General features: G+C 33.4%; 1 protein-coding gene across 8 annotated transcripts in view; it reads left to right on the top strand.

Annotated features, from left to right (window-relative positions):
- The window catches only part of NOVA1 (NOVA alternative splicing regulator 1), a 151,871-nt gene that overhangs the window by 46,953 nt on the left and 85,180 nt on the right, over positions 1-19,738 (top strand). For 4 of the 8 annotated variants that reach the window (XM_057306360.1, XM_057306359.1, XM_057306362.1 and 1 more), the window contains one exon: positions 911-18,521. The exons of 3 other annotated variants lie outside the window; for them this stretch is intronic. In XM_057306360.1, the coding sequence (XP_057162343.1) occupies positions 18,506-18,521 (16 nt within the window). In that variant the 5' untranslated portion in view covers positions 911-18,505. The remainder of the gene's footprint in view (positions 1-910; positions 18,522-19,738) is intronic. One more of the 8 variants, XM_057306364.1, reaches the window with a different exon arrangement.

Below are 19,738 nucleotides of genomic sequence, written 5' to 3'. Positions count from 1 at the left end.
AGTGCCTTCCAGCCTTGTGATTGATTCAGTCATATTTCTCAGAGAATAATTTTTTAATTTGATCTTTTAATTCTATCAAATATAAATTATGTAGAAAGGGTGTTGTAGTAAAAGTAAGACGGTAATAATTTTCTGTGTTAATGAATTCGAGTTATTGTGCACTTAGTTAACTCATTGATATGAGTTAAGGATGAAGACTGTATTTAGATTATAACTCTGTGTGACTCTGGAGAAGAAAAGCTGTCATTTGTATGATTTCACTTTTAAAGCTCTATTATATGAAAAATGAATTTAACCATTGCTAGTTGTTGAAGACTAGTTATCTCATAAAATTGTTTTTTTATATAAAGTAATTCAGAATTTCAGAATGGGTTTCCTTACATTTTTAAGATATTTTCATGTCACTTATGCTTCAATTCTGATATCTCATCTATTTTGTTTTCTTCCTCTTGAATTGTCATCTAAAACAAAAGCATTAAGTTAGCTGACCATAGTGAAGAATCTTATTGTATATATTTGCTTGGTTTTATTAGGTAAATTACTATAGAAATAATGTTATAAATCAGAATACAATGTTTGGGTTTAATTTTTCAACGTATGTGTTTTAACATTGACTTATAGTTACATTGTGAATTGAAAATTGTATTTCTACTTTTTTCTTCAATCATTCTTAACATCGGATTTTTAAATGAACGGTAGCCCATCTGTGTAGGGCTCTTGTAACTGAATGATGTATTCTGTTTTGCTGTGGCACAGTTTTTGGACAGCCACTTTTGTTGTTAAATATTTTCATTTTCTATAGTACTTTTCATCCCTGTATATATGTACAGGAGTCACTTCACCCACCACCGAATTGCAGCCACTTCTGAGGTGGAACGCAGCAACTGTTTAACAGCGCACTTTCCCCTAGGTGCTGACAGCTGCAGAAGAAATTGTACATGGTCCTGTACAGAAGGTATTTCTCCACTGTGCCATCTGCAGAGTGAAACTGACTAGGAGTACTACATAGACTGTAAGTTTCTTGTGTACCCGTCCTAGACTGGAAAACCCAATAAGAGAATAACAAATAACTGGGAAGCATCATTTAAAAATGTATTGAGGTCAGTTAAACTTAGTGCTGCTCTCCCTGGCTCTAAATTTTATTTTAAGGTCATCTAATTTGTGATTGGTACTGAATTGAATAACAAACAAATGGATGCACTCCTTGGCAATTATTTAATTCTAAAAGCATATGAAACTAAAGTGCTTTTATAAATACTTCACTTTTAATGAAGCTTAAAAGAAGCAATTTATTTTTCAATATAACCAAACCAATATTATCTAAGATTTTAGAGCTGTGTTCTTAAAGTAGCAAATCAACTTAAAATTCAACAGGAACATCCCAATTAGCTTTGCTTACAGTGTTTTATGTCTTAGTCTTAATACTTTCATTCTTGGGTGAAAGCTTTGCAACAAAGCCAGTTTATAATGAATCTAGTTTTGATTCTTTGTTTTAGAAGCATGAAGAAAAGAATTTTCTTTTAACGTATTGAAACAAAGCTTGGGAGAGAAGAAACAGTAAATATTTGAACTTTCACTTCATGTATTTTAGTCTTTCTCTCCCGCTTTGTTTTTTAATGATTTTCTTTTTCCTTTTGTAAAAGCATTTTACCAGAGTGCTATCTTTAGTAACAATTTGGCATGTTTATGCCTTATAGGATAGGAAAATAACATGAGAAACTGCTGTGTCTATTGTTAAACAATATGATATGGGTTGTTATACTTCATGGTTTTGCTTTTCTAGCCAATAGTATGGCTCACTAGCCTTTTTTTTTTTTTTAATGCATCTGTAGACATTTCTGTGGCAAGGAATTAGATTTCTTACTCTTCAGAGTCTTAATTATATGAAATATAGTGTCATTTGTTTTAGGTAACTTTAAATTATATCATAATTTAAATGATACTTGTGTACATCTCTATGACTATAGATTCTCAATGAAAGCAGATAAAAGCCTTTCTGGGCCACAGTTTACTTACTTGTAAAATGAGGTGGGTGGAAGAAATTATCTCTACAGACCCTTTCTTTACGAGTTTTCTGTTTAACTCAGGGGCAGAATTCTGTGTATTCAGAATTGTACCTTACATTATGTAATCAAGATATTTTGGTGCAAGTGACTTTGTTCTAGTTAGAATATTATTTGTGTTAATTAAATGCCAAGCGATGGTATTTTAGAGTCAAAAGAAGAGGTCTGATTTCCTACCAATATTTTTAACTATCTCTAATTTTATAGCGGAGTTACCCTGCTGTTTTGAAATAAATTTTTTGAGAATAAATAAAATTCTCAATATGCCATTCATCTGATAAATTTTTTAAAAACTAGGCTTTATTTACATTCAAAGTGGAATGCAGCTAAATATTACCAAAATCTAACTTTTTAATGCGATTTTCCCCCTTACTTAGACTTAATACTTCAACAGTTAAATCCCTAAAGAAGTAAAATTTAATATTTTAAAGAGTATAGTTAAGATATAATATAATCTACTTATGTATATCTAGCAAGAAGGTATTTTATTAGTATATGTAATATTTAATTTGCTATAATTGGTTCTTTTGCATTTTCTACAGTGTAATTGTAAGTATTGCTTAATCCCATTTATCTTATTAACTGAAGTTATTATATTTGACAGAATAGACCATATGCTTTATATACTGTTTTGATGAAAAAGTGCAAACCATACCTGTTGTGCATATCCGAGTATATGTTTTTTAGTTATACAGAATTGTTATATATTAGGCCTTTTGTGGATGATGTAAGTTTAACAACTTAATACATTCAATTTTTAACCATATGAATCTTATACTTTAATATACTTACAACATATGTTATTTGGAAAAGGGAATTAGATGGAAACTTCATTTTTATTGAATATACTTGTGTATTATATAAATTTAACAAACATGTACTCCTTGTATAATTAAAAATAAAGGAAAATGTTGGTATTTAATTTAAACTGCATATTTGGAGCATTTGTTTAGTTTATTTAGAAATTATCTTCATTGCATAAAGTATCTTATAGATACTTAATATCTCTATTTGATTGTTTGTTTTCCCAGGGAGGGCTCTTCATCTTATTCTGAAGGACCAAAATTGTGGTTGGGCTTATTACATAATTTATATTTATTTAATAATTTTGGAATAGTATTTCTGAAAATACTAAATCAAGAGTAATTAAGTCTTAAATCTGTATTTTTTTCATCTTCCCCCAGTATAATCTTCTGTTTGAAATAGAAAAAATGAAGCAAATACATAGATAACATGACTTTTTAACACTTAATAATATGTGCTTAGACCTCTAGCAGTAATGCTCTGGCAACATCTAGCTTTCACTTGGAGGCTTTAAAAAGAAATAGATCACCAACTGAAGAAATAGTGAAATTGATGAGAAAATAAAATATAAGGAAATGTATTTTAGGTGTAGATTTTACCTAATTTAAACTAATTTTAAAGAACATACATTTTCATATGAGTTTCAATCCATATTTTAAAATTCTCATTCTTCTTAGTTTTATAAAATGTACACTCTTATCTTTTCAATTAGGGGCATATTTTTATATTCATCCCAAACAGATTTCTAAAAAACTATTTGTCGTGTCAAATTTGTCTGAACAGATTCTTGTCATGTGATAGGGAAATGAAACACTTTCAAATGTTTTATTGTGAATAATGGGGAGATGATTTTATAATTTAACATTAGGTAGGCAATTCTTTTTATACTAAATGGTTAATATTTGAGTTACTTTATTTAATAAACGTTACTATTCAGACATTATTTTCTATCATAATAGAAATAAAACATAATTTATATCCATAGAACATTATTTGCAGTTTGAATTTACATATTTTAGATAAATGTGAAGTGTTTTTTTTTTCCAAATAACCTTAGGCCAGTTATATAAAGATAAGACATTCATATAATTACCGCAATGTTTGTTATTCTTATTTTATATATCAACTAATTCCTGTCATTTTTTATGAATTCTGCAGATATTTCTCATATAATTTTAATTAGTTGAAAATTTTAGAAGTGTAAGTGTGTATAAAGGACTACTTATGCCACAAATCTCCTTATCTTTAGTACTAAGTTAACAAACATTTATTACTTAAAATTTGTCTTTAACTCTGAAATTTCTATGTGTCATAGGTGAAGTGTGTGTGTGTGTGTGTGTGTGTGTGTGTGTGTGTGTGTGTGTGATGTTCCTAATATATTTCTGAAGCATGGCCTGGAATCCTGACTGCCACTTCATATCTATTTAATAAAGTATAAAATAAATGCTTAACAACTGTAAGGGTTTTTTGTTTTTTTTTTTAATCTGTTAATAAGAAATCATTACACCTACCTCACAGGGTTGTTGTGAGGAACCAATAAAACATATGTGAAAGAGTGCTTTGCATATGCCAGATGTGCAGTATATAGAAAATGAGTGTTATGAAAACTTCAGTGGACCTCATTTTTATCTTAAGATAAAATCTAAATTCTGTGCATGTGATCTGGCTCCCCACTTATGTCCTCAGTCTCATTTCTTTCCTTGCGAACTGCATGTATTGATCAATAGATACTCAGCGCTTTGCAGTTCCCAGAGTATGTCATGCTTTCTTTGGGCCTTTGTCTCCCTGCAGCAGTCTTTCCAACTGCTCACACACCCCTTTATCCATCGGCTGCTATCATCTGTATAATTTGACCTCATCCTTCAAGTCTCACTTTTTAGATTTCTCCTTACTAAGATGTTTCTTACTCCTCCTTCATCCCTTATACTTCTGTTAGATGACCCTTCTGTATGGTCCTATAGGCTTTGGTTATTCCTGTTCTAGCAGATATCTCCTCTATTGTAACTGCCTTTGTGCCTGTTTCCTTTGTAAATTTATTGAGAGTGGAGTCTGCCTTTAACTTCTTTTACCCAGTACTTAACAGAGTTTCTTCAATTCAGGAAACAGAGTGAACATTTTAGAAATAGATGTTAAGTTCCCCCTAAACAAATTCACAATATATGATTTGTACTCCTTAAAAGTAATCTTTAATTTTTCTACATTTATAGAAAAGATTTTAAACTCCACAGTAATCATATCAAAATTATGGCCTTTGGGGGCACTTGGGTGGCTCAGTCAGTTAAGCATCAGACTCCTGATTTCGGCTCAGGTCATGATCTCAGGGCAGTGAGATCGAGCCCCACATGCAGCTCAGCACTTAGTGGGGAGTCTGCTTGAGATTCTTTCTCTCCCTCTCCCTTTGCCCCTCCCCCCCAAAAGAAATAAATGAATCTTTTTAAAAAAATATGGCCTTTTATAATAGACTGCTTTGCTCACCATTATCACTCCTAATGGATTTATTAAGAATCCACTAGGGTACAAGTGGGTACCCACTGGGGTACAAGTGGAAAGTTACTTTATTCTTTCCTGTCACTGAACCTGAAATCTCATCCTGAATATTTTCTTTTCTGCCCCTTGATACATGCTGCGCCAGTGTTTTTATCTCTTCTCTTGCTCATCTTCCTCTTCCTCTTCTGTCTCTCTGTTGTGCTTTGCATTCTCTCTTTAATTCTTTCTTTGAGCACTCCCTGGCATTTCAAAACACACTTACTTTTCAGGTAAATTTAAAAAATGTGGCTAAGAAAGTAAAATTCCAAACTTCATCCAATGTGAAATTTTTTCCTTATGTCAGCTTTGTTCAAAGAAAGCTTAAAAACCTGAGTGGGGACATGTCAAGTAGTAGACATTTGTATTAATTTCTTTATGCCTTACTTTTTCTCCTATTCCTCTTACTACTCCTGGGTCTTCCAAAGTCTGAGATTAGAAATAGAGAAGAACTAATTGGCAGTAAAGGTATGTTGGAAATCTAGCTTTCTTTTGCTTTTCTGAGTTTATCAAAAACTCCCCAATTTGTAATTCCTGGATACAATTGATACTTCCTTTGTTTATCTTCTTTTGGCTACTATCCTTAGTTTCCGACTTTCTAGTCTGCTTTGAACCTCTTTCTTCTGGGATTATCTTGTTTCCTTTGCAGTCTCTGTGTAGAATTCCTTTAAAAATGGCTTGATGCTAGTTCCTTTCCCAGGAGTCCTTACCTGTCCCATTGGAAAATATAATTCTTTACTTCACAAATTCTGAAGTGTTGGTCATTTCTAAGGTAGTAGCCTCACACTAAAGGCATCTTAACCTCTTGCCTTTAGATTATTTTTAGGCCAAAGTCCGGTTCCTGTGTTATTCCTTAAATGTCCTATATTCTAAAGGACATAGGGCAAGTTCTGAGTGAATTGCTATTCTGTTTCTTCCTCAAACAATGTAAGGCCCTCTCCTCCAATATATACTTACATTTTTTTATGTGAATGATGAACCAAACAATTTCTGAGCAATTTTTGGCGACATTTTTTCCAAATGTTGCATAGATGATCTATTACCTCAGTTTTAATACTTGGAACCTGTCATTCTCAGCTTTGGGTCCTAACTGAAACAGAGAAAACAAGAATATTCCCATTTTACTATCCTGTTACACCACCTAAACTGAGGCCATAATGGGCAGCTTGCATTTCTATAAATTTCTATGAGCGTTCATCCATTTCTATATTTCCATGCCTTGTGTTAGGCTATTCTGTGAGTTTGGAATATCCTTTATCTTTTTTCCTCATGGTGGAATCCTTTCCAGTCTTTGATGCCCAATTTAGGTGAAGTCTTTATTGGTTTTCGCAGTTAGAATAAATACTTCTTTACTGTGTTTTCACAAATACTTTGTGTAAATTGTGATTGTATTACCTATAAATTTGTCACTCTGACTAGATTGTGAGCATTTTTGAGACAGCCACTGATTTATTGGTGAACCCCTTACCACCTAGTCTCTATTATGTGCTCCATATTATTTGCTAAATGAATAAATCTCTTCCAAACAGAGGTTGAAGTTTGTAAAATTTTTGTTGAATGAATAATACTTATATTCTTAATTATTTCTGTCCATATTTCAAAAAATATTTGAGGGGGCAAGAATTATATTTTATGCCTCTGATTTCTTTTTTTTATCCCAGTGGCATTGCTCTTTATCTGTTCTGGGACACGGTCATTTTAGGTTTTAGTTCTATTTTTGGCTCAGTTTTCTCTGTTTATCCCTGCAATCTTTCTTTTTCTTCCTTGTTTTATGACAGTTGATGGATATAACTATGGTAAGTAAGGATAACCAGGTATTCCAAGCAGGTTCAGGTTGAAAGTAATTTTTTAAAAAAGCAAATATGGCAGATTTCAGGATTAGTTGAATTTCAAGCAGTATAGATGCCAGGAATTGTAATCTGTGTGATTATTTGCCTGAAGTCATATTGCTTATACCAGATTTTTCTGTGTATGTTTTCATAAGAAGGAACAAACTGTAAAAGATGTTCCAAGTGATTGTTTCTCAGTTTTAGGGATCAAGAAACACTGTTTATTTCTGTTCCCTAACCACTGTAGTTATTCAGATACTCTATTTATCTTACAAAATTAGTAAAATTAATTATTATTGTATTTTTCACTTAGTTTAAGGTGAATATTACTATACGACAAAAGTTTGATATTGGGAAGAACAAAGTTCTATTTTTCTAAGTTTTTGTGAGCATACTTGGGAAAACTTAAAATCCAGGAGGGTTTTTAGGAAGCATCTGGTATGGACCAGTTATCAAATAGGAAAATTAATGTTAAAAAACACCGTTTTTCAAAATATACCATCTGAAATGTAGTTTCCTTTTAAATATTTGTTATTCCATTTTCTTTTCCTTTTAAGTGTCTCTTCCTGTTTTTCAACTGTGGTTTTGTATAGGACTTTAATTTAGAAACCTTCTTTTAGTGGGTCAAGTAAAATGTTAAAAGAATAAATATTATAAACAGTAAAATTCATCAAAACCTAGATCATTATTTTATACTTAAACCTAGGTAATGTTCCTACGCAAAATACCTTACTTATATTACAGATATAAGTGCACATAATAAGGAAATTGGCCAGGGGCGCCCGGGTGGCTCAGCTGGTTAAGTAGCTGACTTTTGATTTTGTTTCAGGTCATGATCTCAGGGTCCTGGGATTCAGCCGGGTTTGGGCATCAGGCTCTGTGCTCAGCAGGGAGTCAGCTTGAGGATTTTCTCTGCCTCTGTCACTCTCTCTGGAATAAATAAATAAATCTTTAAAAAATGGAAATTGGCCCTTGATTGATATTTTTTTTATGCTTCTCTCTGAAATTCTAGCTCCACATTTTCCCCCTGTGCTGCAGGTTATGGCAAACTCAGCATGTCTGAAACCAAAATAAATCTTTAGTTCTCAATTCTCAGTCCGCCTCCCAACTCAGTCATTCTTGCTTATGACTTCACCAAATATCTTGTGACCCAGGGTCAAAATAAACGACTCTCTCCTCTCCTTTGACTTGAATGTCATCCTATTCATTTCCAGATCTTAATTATTTTGCTTCTAAGATGTATCTGGAGTCAGTATACTTCATTCTATATCCATTGGTAAACTCTAGTTCATTATTTATCACTTGCCAAAATTTGTGTACTAGACTTGTCTCTCTGTTTATATTAAATTTTTCTTGAAGATGGAAACCACATTTTATGCACCTTTGTGCTTTCCATGGAGTATAGTCTCAGTAAATCCTTTCTGGGTTCACTCAGCTAATTGTGAAGTAGTTGATTCCTTGTATTTAAGCCTTAAAATTCTTGAATGGATTGCTAAAACACAGAGCAGTGCCACAGTTAAAATTAATCACACATTATTTCAACTTGATGATGCTCCTATTAGTGTTAACACTACCAGGAAAAGTGCTTTAAGTGAATTCTGAATATCTATTAAGAACACTTGGCTTGGTCCTAATTATGTGAAAACAGATTTTCCTGGCAGTATGCTAGTATATATGATGGTTTGTTGGCTCTTGCTATAACTATACAAACTTCAGTCTTTTTTCTTTGATCCCATTTAAAAAATATGGTTATATGCTATCTTGAGAATGTGATTTTAACAGAAGTCTTGATTACTTCGCTTTTTACATTAGGCCCTTTGTAGCTCTTTTAGAAGTATATAATACAAATGGGAAGCAAGCTGCTTTTGCAATCTTGCAAAAGTCTTCAACCTAACTGCTAGTCCCACAAGTGGGTCTGATTTATCCTGGTAAGAGGACACAGTGGTCTCCTAAGAGGAATAACTCCGTTAAAGGCTATTTTAGTGCTTCCTGTGTTAGAACTTTATAGAGAACTTATTTTTCCCTTTTGCCTCTTCTTATTGTAGTCTTTGAAGATAATCACTGGTTTCTGGGAATTTACATTTCTGTAAATTTCAGATTTACAGAAGGTGTTGTCATTACAGATTTGATTGAATTTGAATATGTGCTTATTCTGACTTTTTAGAGTGTTTTGTAAAATTATTTGAATGAATGTTAGTGTTATACAGAAATAAGATGACCTTTTAAATGTGTTCTCAAAAATATTATTTTCAGTTTATAATTTTGATTATTTTGATCAATATGTTCCTATTTTTCATCATTCCTCTCCTGTTTCATTTAGTGTGTATGTGTGTGTGTAGATATATATATATATCTTTATCCAGATCTATCGTCTATCTATACACATACACATGTGTACATAAGAACTTATAATTTTGTAAATTTACCTTTTTATAGTCTCATGTCTCAATTATTTGAAATGATAAATTTTCAAATCAGTTTAATTTTATTTTTGCTATATAAAAATAAAATGTGAAGCCTACAAAGATTTTTTAATCTACTTTCCAGATTTATATATATATATTAATTATAGCATATGTTGCTTTTATACCCTATATATTGCATGATATTCATGGTTTGCATATCACTTACTAAGTTAAATATAATTAACATTCTGTTATTTGTATAATATTCAATTATTTTTACTCTTGATTCATTCAATAAATGTTTATTTAGTGATATTGTGTGCTAGGCACTGTCCTACACGCTGGAAATGCAGAAAGTCTTTGCTCTTATGGGGCTTTTATTGTTGCTGAAGAGGCAGAGAAACACTGAATAAATACATAATTTTAGAAATGCGTAAATACTGGGAAGGAAATAAATGCATATGATCAAAAATGTTGAGGTGGAGTATACTTTAGCTAGGATGGTGAGAGGAAACATCGAAGATGGAACATTTGAGTTGAGCTCCAAATGATTAGGAGGAAGAAAAATCACATACCAGGCATCAGGAATAGCAAGGACAAAAGGTCTTTGGATCCGAGTGAGTTTGGCATGTTGGAAGAAGAGAAAGAAATGCTGTGCGTGTTGAACATTGTTAGGAGGGGAGGTGGGTGAGAGTGTGGCAGGAGGTGAGAGGTCTTTGAAATAATTCAGGGACTAGATCAAGTGGGCCATAGTAAGAAGTTGGAATTGTATCATAGTTACAGTGTGAAGACATTGGGTACTGAAGTTTTATAATGATTAGCACCGAGGACATCACTTTTCTGGCTGTGTGGAAGATAAACAGGGAAAAGGAGTTAGGGTCTAGGAGAGGTAATTATTAGGAAGTTTATTGCAGTAGTCCCAGAAATTATGGTGTCTAGGATTAGGGCTTTTGGCAGTAGAAATAATGACAGGCAGGATGTTTTAGAGGAGCACTGATAGAATTTGTGAATGGATTAGAAATGGTGTAATCAGCAATATCAGACATAATTAAACATGAAATGTTTTTTGAAGATATAATTTAATGGACTTAGACTTTTCCATGGTAAAAATGTACCATAATTTATTTAAATTACACTCTATTCTTGATTATTTTTCCTTACTTTCTGCTAGCATAAATAACATTAATGTTTCATCATTTTCTCACCTCACTGTCATTGTATATAAACAATGATTTGTGATTGCTTGTCAATTTGAAAGGTAGAAAATTATATCCTTCTTACTAGCTAGACTGAATTGTTAATGTGTGTATTAACAGGTTGTGGTTTTCCAATTGTGAATTGTTTCTAGCCTTGTTTATGTTGAGATGTCATTTTCCTAATCGATTTGAAAGGTCACATTAACTATAGAGATCTAAACATCCCAACATTATTTGGCCTTGAGATTTTTAAATTTATCTTATGTTAGTCTCACCCATGTCCCTTATGCTCTAGACACTTCAACTATTTCTCAGACAAGCTTTCTTGCCTCATGGAATTTGCACTTGTGATTCTGCATTTTCTGAATCCCTCTTCAGCCAGTCTTCACATGGTTGACTATCTTGTCATTCATGCTTCAGCTCAACTGTTACCTCCTTAGAGGAGCTGTTTCCAGCTTCCTAACCTAACATTCCCTCTCACACCTTTCACATTCTGCCACATGACTGCCTCTGTTGTGCTTGTTCCCCCCTGCCCCCAGGCTCTTTTAGTCTTCATAGACCGCTGTCTGAAGTTTTTCATTACTTACTTATTACCTGTACTTTCCAATGAGAATGAAAGATTTATGAGGGCAAGTGTCTACTCTTATTTGTTTACTGCTGTGCCCTCTGAGGCTCGAATATTGTTGGGCATTTGTATGTAATTAATATACATTGTCAAGTGGGTGATACAAGGATGTTAGCTGTTTGTCCCATATGCTTGTGATTTTGCCCTTTAATCAGTTGCCTTCATTCTTGTTCGTGGCTCTTTTTATATGAAGCATTTTCTATTTTCAGAGTCAAATCAATGAAGTTTTTTGTTTTTGTTTTTTGTATATGACCTTTTCATTACTTTTAGAAGGAAAAGAAAAACTTTCCAATCTGGAGACATTCCATTTTCCTGTATTCTAATTAAAATGTTTCTGAATATAAAGTTATCATTTATTTTCATGAATTAAAGAAAGTATTGAAGATAAAAATAGGTCTTATAAATGTGTTTCTGTGCTTTCTTCTAATCTTATTGCACATTTATTTACAGAATAAAGATCATACTATATATAGAGCTTTTCATCTTTTTTCATTTAATATTGTACCCTATGCATTATTTAGATGATACATATTTACTTCATTGTTCACCAGTGTAATTTTTTTAAGGTCTGTAGAATATTCCATTTGAGGCATTTGTTATAATATATTTAATCGGTCTCTTATACTTGTTTCAATCTTTTTTTGATATAAATAATAGTACATAGTATTGTATTTAAGTTTTTGTGTTCATTTATGATTGTTCTTATAAATTAGTAAACAGAATAACGGATTTACTGGGTCACAGGAGTACATGTAGTATTTTAAGACTTTTAAAGATACAGGGGGCATCTGGGTGGCTCAGTCAGTTAAGTGTCTGCCTTCAGCTCAGGTCCTGATCCCAGGGTCCTGGGATCCAGCCCCTCAACCGGTTCCCTGCTCAGTGGGGAGCCTGCTTCTTCCTCTCCGTCTGTCTCTATCTCCCTCCCCCCCCCGCCCCGTGTTCATGCTCTTGCTCTCTCCTCAAGTAAATAAAATCTTTAAAAAATTAGAAAAATAAAGATTCAGTGCCAAATTATACTTACGAAAACTTAAGTTTACACTTGTAGTTGTAGTGTATGGGTGTATCTTTCTCATCCAGTTTTTCAATTCCTGATAATTATGTGCATTTAAATCTTGGCCCATTCCTCCCCATCTGTTCCCCCATAATGTAAAACAATTATGGTGTTTTTCACATACAAAATTAAGTATTTTTTATGATCAAATCTAGCATATTTTCCCTTTTCCTTTCATGTCTTTACTTAAAATAACTTTCTTCATTCTGAGGTTAAATATATGATTACTTATGGTTTGATCTTACTTTGTGAATCTCTAATTTATATTAGAATCTCTAATTTATATAATTTATATCTTATTTTAATATTTGAGAGGAAAAGTTCTCACTGTATATTTTCTAAGTAGTAATCCAGTTATGCCAGCCATATGAATTACAAGTAATCACGTATACTGTTTTCGTGCTAAATTTGTATGTATTCCAGGGATTTGGGGGAAAGGGTTATTTATGCTCGTACATTGTTATATTAATTCTTATGTTACTCATTACTGCTTTATAGTATCTTATTATTTAGAGTTATCTACTAGGGTAATAATTCCCTGATTCTATTATCCTTTATTTTAACAACTATTCTAGTATATTATTCCATTTCTTTTTACTTATGAATTTAAAATCATTTTACCAAATATACTTTTCAAATAAGGTATTCCTGTTTTCTGTGTTAGTGAAATTGTGTTAAAACTATTAACAGGTTAAAAACAAAACCAAAAAGCTATTAACCTGTTTGCACAGGATAGTCTTATAATATCTAGGATTTCATATATGAACTGAGATTATTTTTTTCTTTTCTGTCTCAGGAAAGCTTTTTCTATATAGATGTCCAACACATTTCATTTAAGATCATTCTTAGTTGTTTATTTAATTTAAAGTCATTCCTGTTTGCTGTTTTGTATCTTTATTTATTTAACTGATATTGTAGGTAATCAGTGTAATCGTTTTCTGTGGTTTTATGACAATTACCACAGATTTTGTGTCTTAAAACAACACAGATTTGTTCTCTTACAGTTTTGAAATGCCAAAAGTCCAAAATCAGTTTCACTGGGCTAAATTTAAAGTATTGACAGGGCTGGTTCCTTTTGGAGGCTATAGGGGAGAATCCCTTTCTTTGCCTGTTCTAGCTTCTGGAGGCTGCCTCTTTTCCTTGGCTTGTGACCCCTTCCTTGAAGAAATTAACACTTAAACAGAGCTTGAATGCAGGTATCTGGAACCAAGGCCACAAAGAGTTGAATACAGGAAGGATTGAGAGAATTGCAAATAGATCAGTACAGCTAGAATTTAGGTCTGGCCAGGAAGGAGTAATAAATAGGAAGTAGGAGCTATATTGTATATTATTCTTGAATTTGTACTTTTTCCTATAGATAGTCTGTTAATAATATTAATTCTGGGTTTTTCATCAACAGATTCATGTTTTTAAAAGATTTAAAAGATTAGTCCACTGGCAACGTGGAGGACTCTACTGAAGCCAGTGGGATGGTTACAAACAGGTTAGCCATTGCATTACCACAAAAGAAACAAGTGCTTCCTGAAATAGTGATGTAAGTAGAGATGCAAAGGAAGAAAATAATATAGATGGAAAAAATGCTAGTAGAATAGAATCACCAAAGACTTGTTTTCTGGTTGCATACAGTAGATGAGAGAAAAGTTAAGACTGCACCCAGCTTTTGCCAAGTATATTTGGGGTTGAAGAAAATATTTGCCTTATCTTTATTTTAGAAGCTATAGCTCTGATTTCATTTGAAAGGCTTCTTATATTGTTGGTAGGCTGTCACTAGTGTGAAAAGTTAGAAAAGGAAATTCAATGTCTGAATCATACATATTATGTTAGAAACCACGGTTATCCACTACAAACAGTATATACAGTAGTTAGCCAGGAGAAAAGAAACAGACATCCTAATGAGATTTCTGAACCATATAGCATAAAGGGTGAACTAAAAAAAAATAATATTTTATTTAGTAATATTTTTTGTAAATCTTTATTTGGAGAAATGAAATGAAGAATTCTATAGTGAGGGAGTTTAGACATAATATTAAAATTTGTCTGAAGTAATTTCTCAGCAGATGTATGTAGACAATGAGATATGGACATCAAAATGAAGTATCTTCTGCCTCAAAAGATTGGAAAGTCTTGTAAGACATGTTTTATAAGGGTGATTTCAAAGTCTCTGCCTATGAGCCTTATTTATATAAGTAATATAAGTCCATGTAACTACCACCTCAGTCAAAATATGGTATAGTTCCATCATGCCCAAAATTTCACTGGGTCCCTTGCCAGACCATCCTCCCCTCCCCCGGTCTTCTCAACCCCTCTCACACCTACACCCACTCCTGCCACTGACAATCACTGATCTGTTTTCTGTTACTATAGATTTATTTGACTTTTCTAGGGTTTTAACTTAAATGGAATCTTACATTATATAGCCTGTGTCTGCTTTTGTTTTGCATAATGTTTTTGAAATTCATCCCTGTTGTTGCATGCGTAAATAATTTATTCCTTCTTATTGTTAAGGAGTAGTTATTGTCTGAATATGTAGTGAGGTTTTTTTTCATTCACCTGTTGATGGCCATTTCAGTTGCTTTCAGTTTTTGACTATTAGAATAAAATTACTGTGAACATTTGAGTTCAAGTCTTTGTGCAAACAGGTATTTTCATTTCTCTTCAGTAAATACTTAAGAATAGAATATCTGGATCATATGGAATATTAAACTTCATAAGAAACTGCCAGTATTCTAAAGAGGTTGTGCCATTTTACATTCCTACTGCCAATATATGAGCATTTCAGTTGGTCCATATCCTCACCAGTACATGGTAGTGTCAGTCTTTTAAAATTTTAGCCATTATAAATTATATGTAGTTGTATTGCATTGTGATACATGGGATTTAATTTGCATTCCCTAGTAGGTTTTCTTGTGCTAATTTAATTTGCATTCCCTAGTAGGTTTTCTTGTGCTCATTGACCATTGATATATTTTCTCTTGTCAGCTGTCTGTTTAGTTCTTTTGCACATGTTTATTGGATTGTTTTCATCTTACTAAGTTACAAGGAGTTCTTTACATATTCTGGATACAAGTTCTTTGTCAGATATATGTGTCATGAATATTTTCTTCCACATTATGGCTTATCTTTTCATTTACTTATTTGTGCCCTTCAAGGAGCAGAAACTTTTAATTTTCATGAAGTTCAGTTTACATATGTCTTTTATAGTTATTGCTTTTTGTATCTTAAAGTTTTGCAAATGTCAAGTTTTTGTCTGTATTTTCTCCTAGAAGTCTTATCATTTAACTTTTTAGAGATCTGTTTTGAGTTAATAGTTGACCATGGTATGGAAACAAATTTGATCAATAAGTATATTTAATAGAAGGCTGAAAGAGTTATCTCCACACATTTGATGGGCTTTGAATATAGAATGTAGAGAAATGAGCAGACAGATTTTCTTTTGAATTTAAAGATAGACTTGTTATTGGTTTATGTGAGAAATACTATTCTAGCTGCTATACCCATCCAACAAATGAAAGGATGCTTCTTCTGTCTTGAATGAATTTATATATATAAATACCCTATCATTGTTCTTGTCAGATATAAAATATTCAGTAAGTAGTGTTGAGTGTCATTATTGCTAATATTATTATATTCAAACTAAAGTTTAGAGAAGATGATATTTAGATAAGGTAGATGTGGATTCTAATATTTATTTACTTAACACATAGTGGTCATACTTTTTTATGTTTTATGTGTTTGCACCTCTGCACCCCCAACAGAGAGCTTAATTATTAATGGGTACCAATAAATATATACTTGTAATCATTTTAATCATCTCTTTTAATTAAATGGGTAATTCATGGATACTTTGTTTTGAAAAGTTCAAATAATATTAATGTAGGGTAAATAGTGAAAATACCTTCTTACCTACTCCTTTGGTCTTCTCCCAGAGCTAACTGTTAAAAATTCAACGTATTTCTTTTCTGATTATTTTAAAAATATTTTTACTAACAAATACTTTACAGAGGTATACACATTTGTATGGTTGTTTTTTAATATAAACCTGAAATAAACATGTTATACTTGCTTTTTTTTAAATCTTAGCAGCATGTCTGATAAATGTTCCCATGTTGATACCTTCATTCATTTTCTACTTCTATAGAGTATTTAACAGAATGAATATACCATAGTTTATATTTCTTTCAAACATGCAGCAGACAGGTAAGGGCAAGGCCAACTCCTGACTGACAGAATCAACTGGCAAACATAAAATGAGCTACTTTTAGATTCGGTTTATTACTAACATAGACAACAAAGGGAGGAGGAGTCAAAGGTACTACATTCCCAGGTCCTTGTCCCACACAGTAAAAGGACAACATGAAAACAAAGGTGCTGGATGACTGCAGTATGAGTAATGGGATATCTCATTACTGAGGAGCCAGTTCTAGACTACAGCTAAATACTTATTAGTCTGCAGCTATACCCTAAGGGGTTGAGGGTCGGGCAGGGTGAGGTAGGAAACCTTATAGCTAGCTCATCAGAACCTGCGAAGCTATGAGAAACTGTCTCATGATAGCCTCCCTGATGGTAGGGAGGTGAGTTGGGGGTGGCCTCATAGCAGCTCCTATAAGCCTCCCATTTTCCATGTTCCAAAAAGATCACAACACATTCTGGGAAGATGCGCATTAGCTGCATTAAAAACATTGCCTGTGTGGCCTGTAAGGCTACGTTCACAGATTCCAGGGCATTATGATGGAGCCATTCCCCTATAACTCCTGCCCCCAGCCTTTCCATATTCAGATAACAAATCTCAAGAGCATTAACCACTTCATCAGACACTTTACTTAATTGTCCTTATAGGGGCTTAGATCAAATATGACTTCCAATTGGGTAATCAGCACTTTTTGGAGGATAGACCTCAGCCAGGCTCCTCATCCATAGTCAAGCCAGTTAAATATGTCATTAATCCAAGTGCAGCAAGAGGTGTTGGCAATCACACATACCCCACTTTGGCCAGCAGGGAGTCCAGGGCACTGCAATTTTTCATCACCACTTGGCCTGGAGAGTTTAGAATAATCAGCTATAATCTGAGAAACATGCAAAAGAGTTTGTCTTCTCTTAAGTAGCAGAGGGAGACCACAAGCTACCAACAAGAATAGAATTAGGCTAAATAGAGTCAGAATAGTGTCCAGAAAGTTAATCTTATTCTATTCCCTGTTCACTCCTGAAGTCAGTAGCTTCTGTGAAGTTTCTGAGAATTCATAATGTTCTCCAATGGTCCAAGTTGAAAGTGGTGGCTGTGAAAGTGTGTGCTCTGTGGATGAGAGCTGAGGGAAATTATCTCCTCTCTCTACCCCTGGACCACTGCTGTCTAAGTTGTTCACTTTTCCGTAGCCAAGATTATTGCTTTCCTTCCACAGCCATGTGATTCAGTCTCTGCAGTATGACTGGTCCTTTCAGCCATCACTTCACCCCTTTTCTGATTCTCCCTTATGTCTCACCCACACTATAAGGTCTAGACTCAACCGTAGGTGGCTCACCAGAAAGGTGTCTAATACTGTCAGTGCTCCACAGTATCCTCAACAGGAGAGAAGACCTATATAGTCCCGTTGGCAGGATTAGACAGGTCTTGTGCCCCTGGCTGTATGCATTAAAAGTCCCCTTTCTACTTAACTGTGAACCTGTCTGTCTGGACATATTTGCCAGGCTTCCTTAGCCTCATGTGCTAGAATCAGTGGACTTTGTTTTTTGGACCTGTTCTGAATTGTAGATGAATTACAGTGCACTGGACAATGGTATATCCAGGTGGCTGTGGTTCTTACCTGAGCAGTGCAGATCTTACCAGCTTGTTGATTTTATTAATGTTCATCCTCACAGGGTTCTTTCCCAAGCGCATCCACATAGATCATGAACTGGAAGTGTGGGTCTTGTACAATCTGCAACCATAGTATTGAACTCCACACAGACTGGGATTTGATTATCTAATTGTCCCACTGCCAGGCCCGAGAGCCATTGAAAGTGTTACAAACATAGATGGCTATTTTCCAGGGTAAGTATCACAGCTCATGTCTTTACCCAGTGAACAGAATTCCTTTTTCCATGCTGAGTTTTAAATAATTTTCGATAGGACTGCACAGTTGCAACACTCAGTACCCTCAATTGGATTTTAACATACCTGATTTCTGTGTGAACCAGATCTAGGCATCCTTAGGAACCTCAAAGGACTGAAGCCTTCCCAAGATTTTTGGTTCTAATACAGACCCTACATCTAGGATAGCTGCATTCTAGGCATGACTAACCACTTTTTTTTTTTTATGTAGCTGGTATGTCTGATTTTATTTTTTTAAGGCAAAAAAAGAATTTTTTATTTTATTTTAATTCCAGCATAGTTAATATACAATGTGGTATTAGTTTCAGGTATACAATATAGTCATTCAATAATTCTATATATTACTCAGTGCTCATCATGATAAGTGTGCTCTTAATCTTCTTCACCTATTTCACCCATCCCCTCACCCACCACCCTCTGGTAACCGTCCGTTCATTTTCTATAGTTAAGAGTCTCCTTTTTGGTTTCTCTCTCTCTGTCTCTCTCTCTCTTATTTTTCCCTTTACTCATTTGTTTTGTTTCTTAGATTCCATATATGAGTGAAATCATATGGTATTTGTCTGATTTTCTTTAGTAACATAAGATCTATGTTATGCATTTGCAAGAGCACTGTCTTGAAAGTAGATTTGCCCATAAATTATTTTAGATCTTTTGAAGAGAGCAGATATTGTTAAAAAAAATAAAGACATGTTGCTTTTAGTTCTCGTCCTCTAGATTCTAAATTCAGGGCAAACCTTAAACATACAGTTTTCGTCATCTAATATTAGTGTTAGTTTCAGATACAGTATAGCTAATTACAAAGGAATATGAGTAACTACATGTAGTTCATTTGCTACTAAATTGAGTAAGCATATATATTTTTTCTAATATTAAAAATGTAACAAATTTTTCCCTCCTTGCTGTGAGAGGGACAGATACAAATTAACTTTGTAAAACTATCATCAGGGCTAAAGAAATCCATGACTAGAAAGCATTTAGTATGGTGTAAGCAGTAAATGCTCAGTAAGTGGTGACTGGGGAAAAAAATTTAAGAAATTTTTAAGTAATGAGAATATTTTTTCGTTTCATTAAGAATTTTGTAAATTGTACTAGAACTTTTAAATAAATGTAGGTGTTTTGGGTCTAGTTCTATAGTTATCTCAGTTTAAAAATTATGC

This window comes from Ursus arctos, unplaced genomic scaffold (assembly GCF_023065955.2).
Source record: "Ursus arctos isolate Adak ecotype North America unplaced genomic scaffold, UrsArc2.0 scaffold_37, whole genome shotgun sequence".
Lineage (NCBI taxonomy): Eukaryota > Metazoa > Chordata > Mammalia > Carnivora > Ursidae > Ursus > Ursus arctos.
The sequence above is the reverse complement of the archived record's forward strand: the minus strand, read 5'-3'. Positions and strand labels throughout refer to the sequence as shown.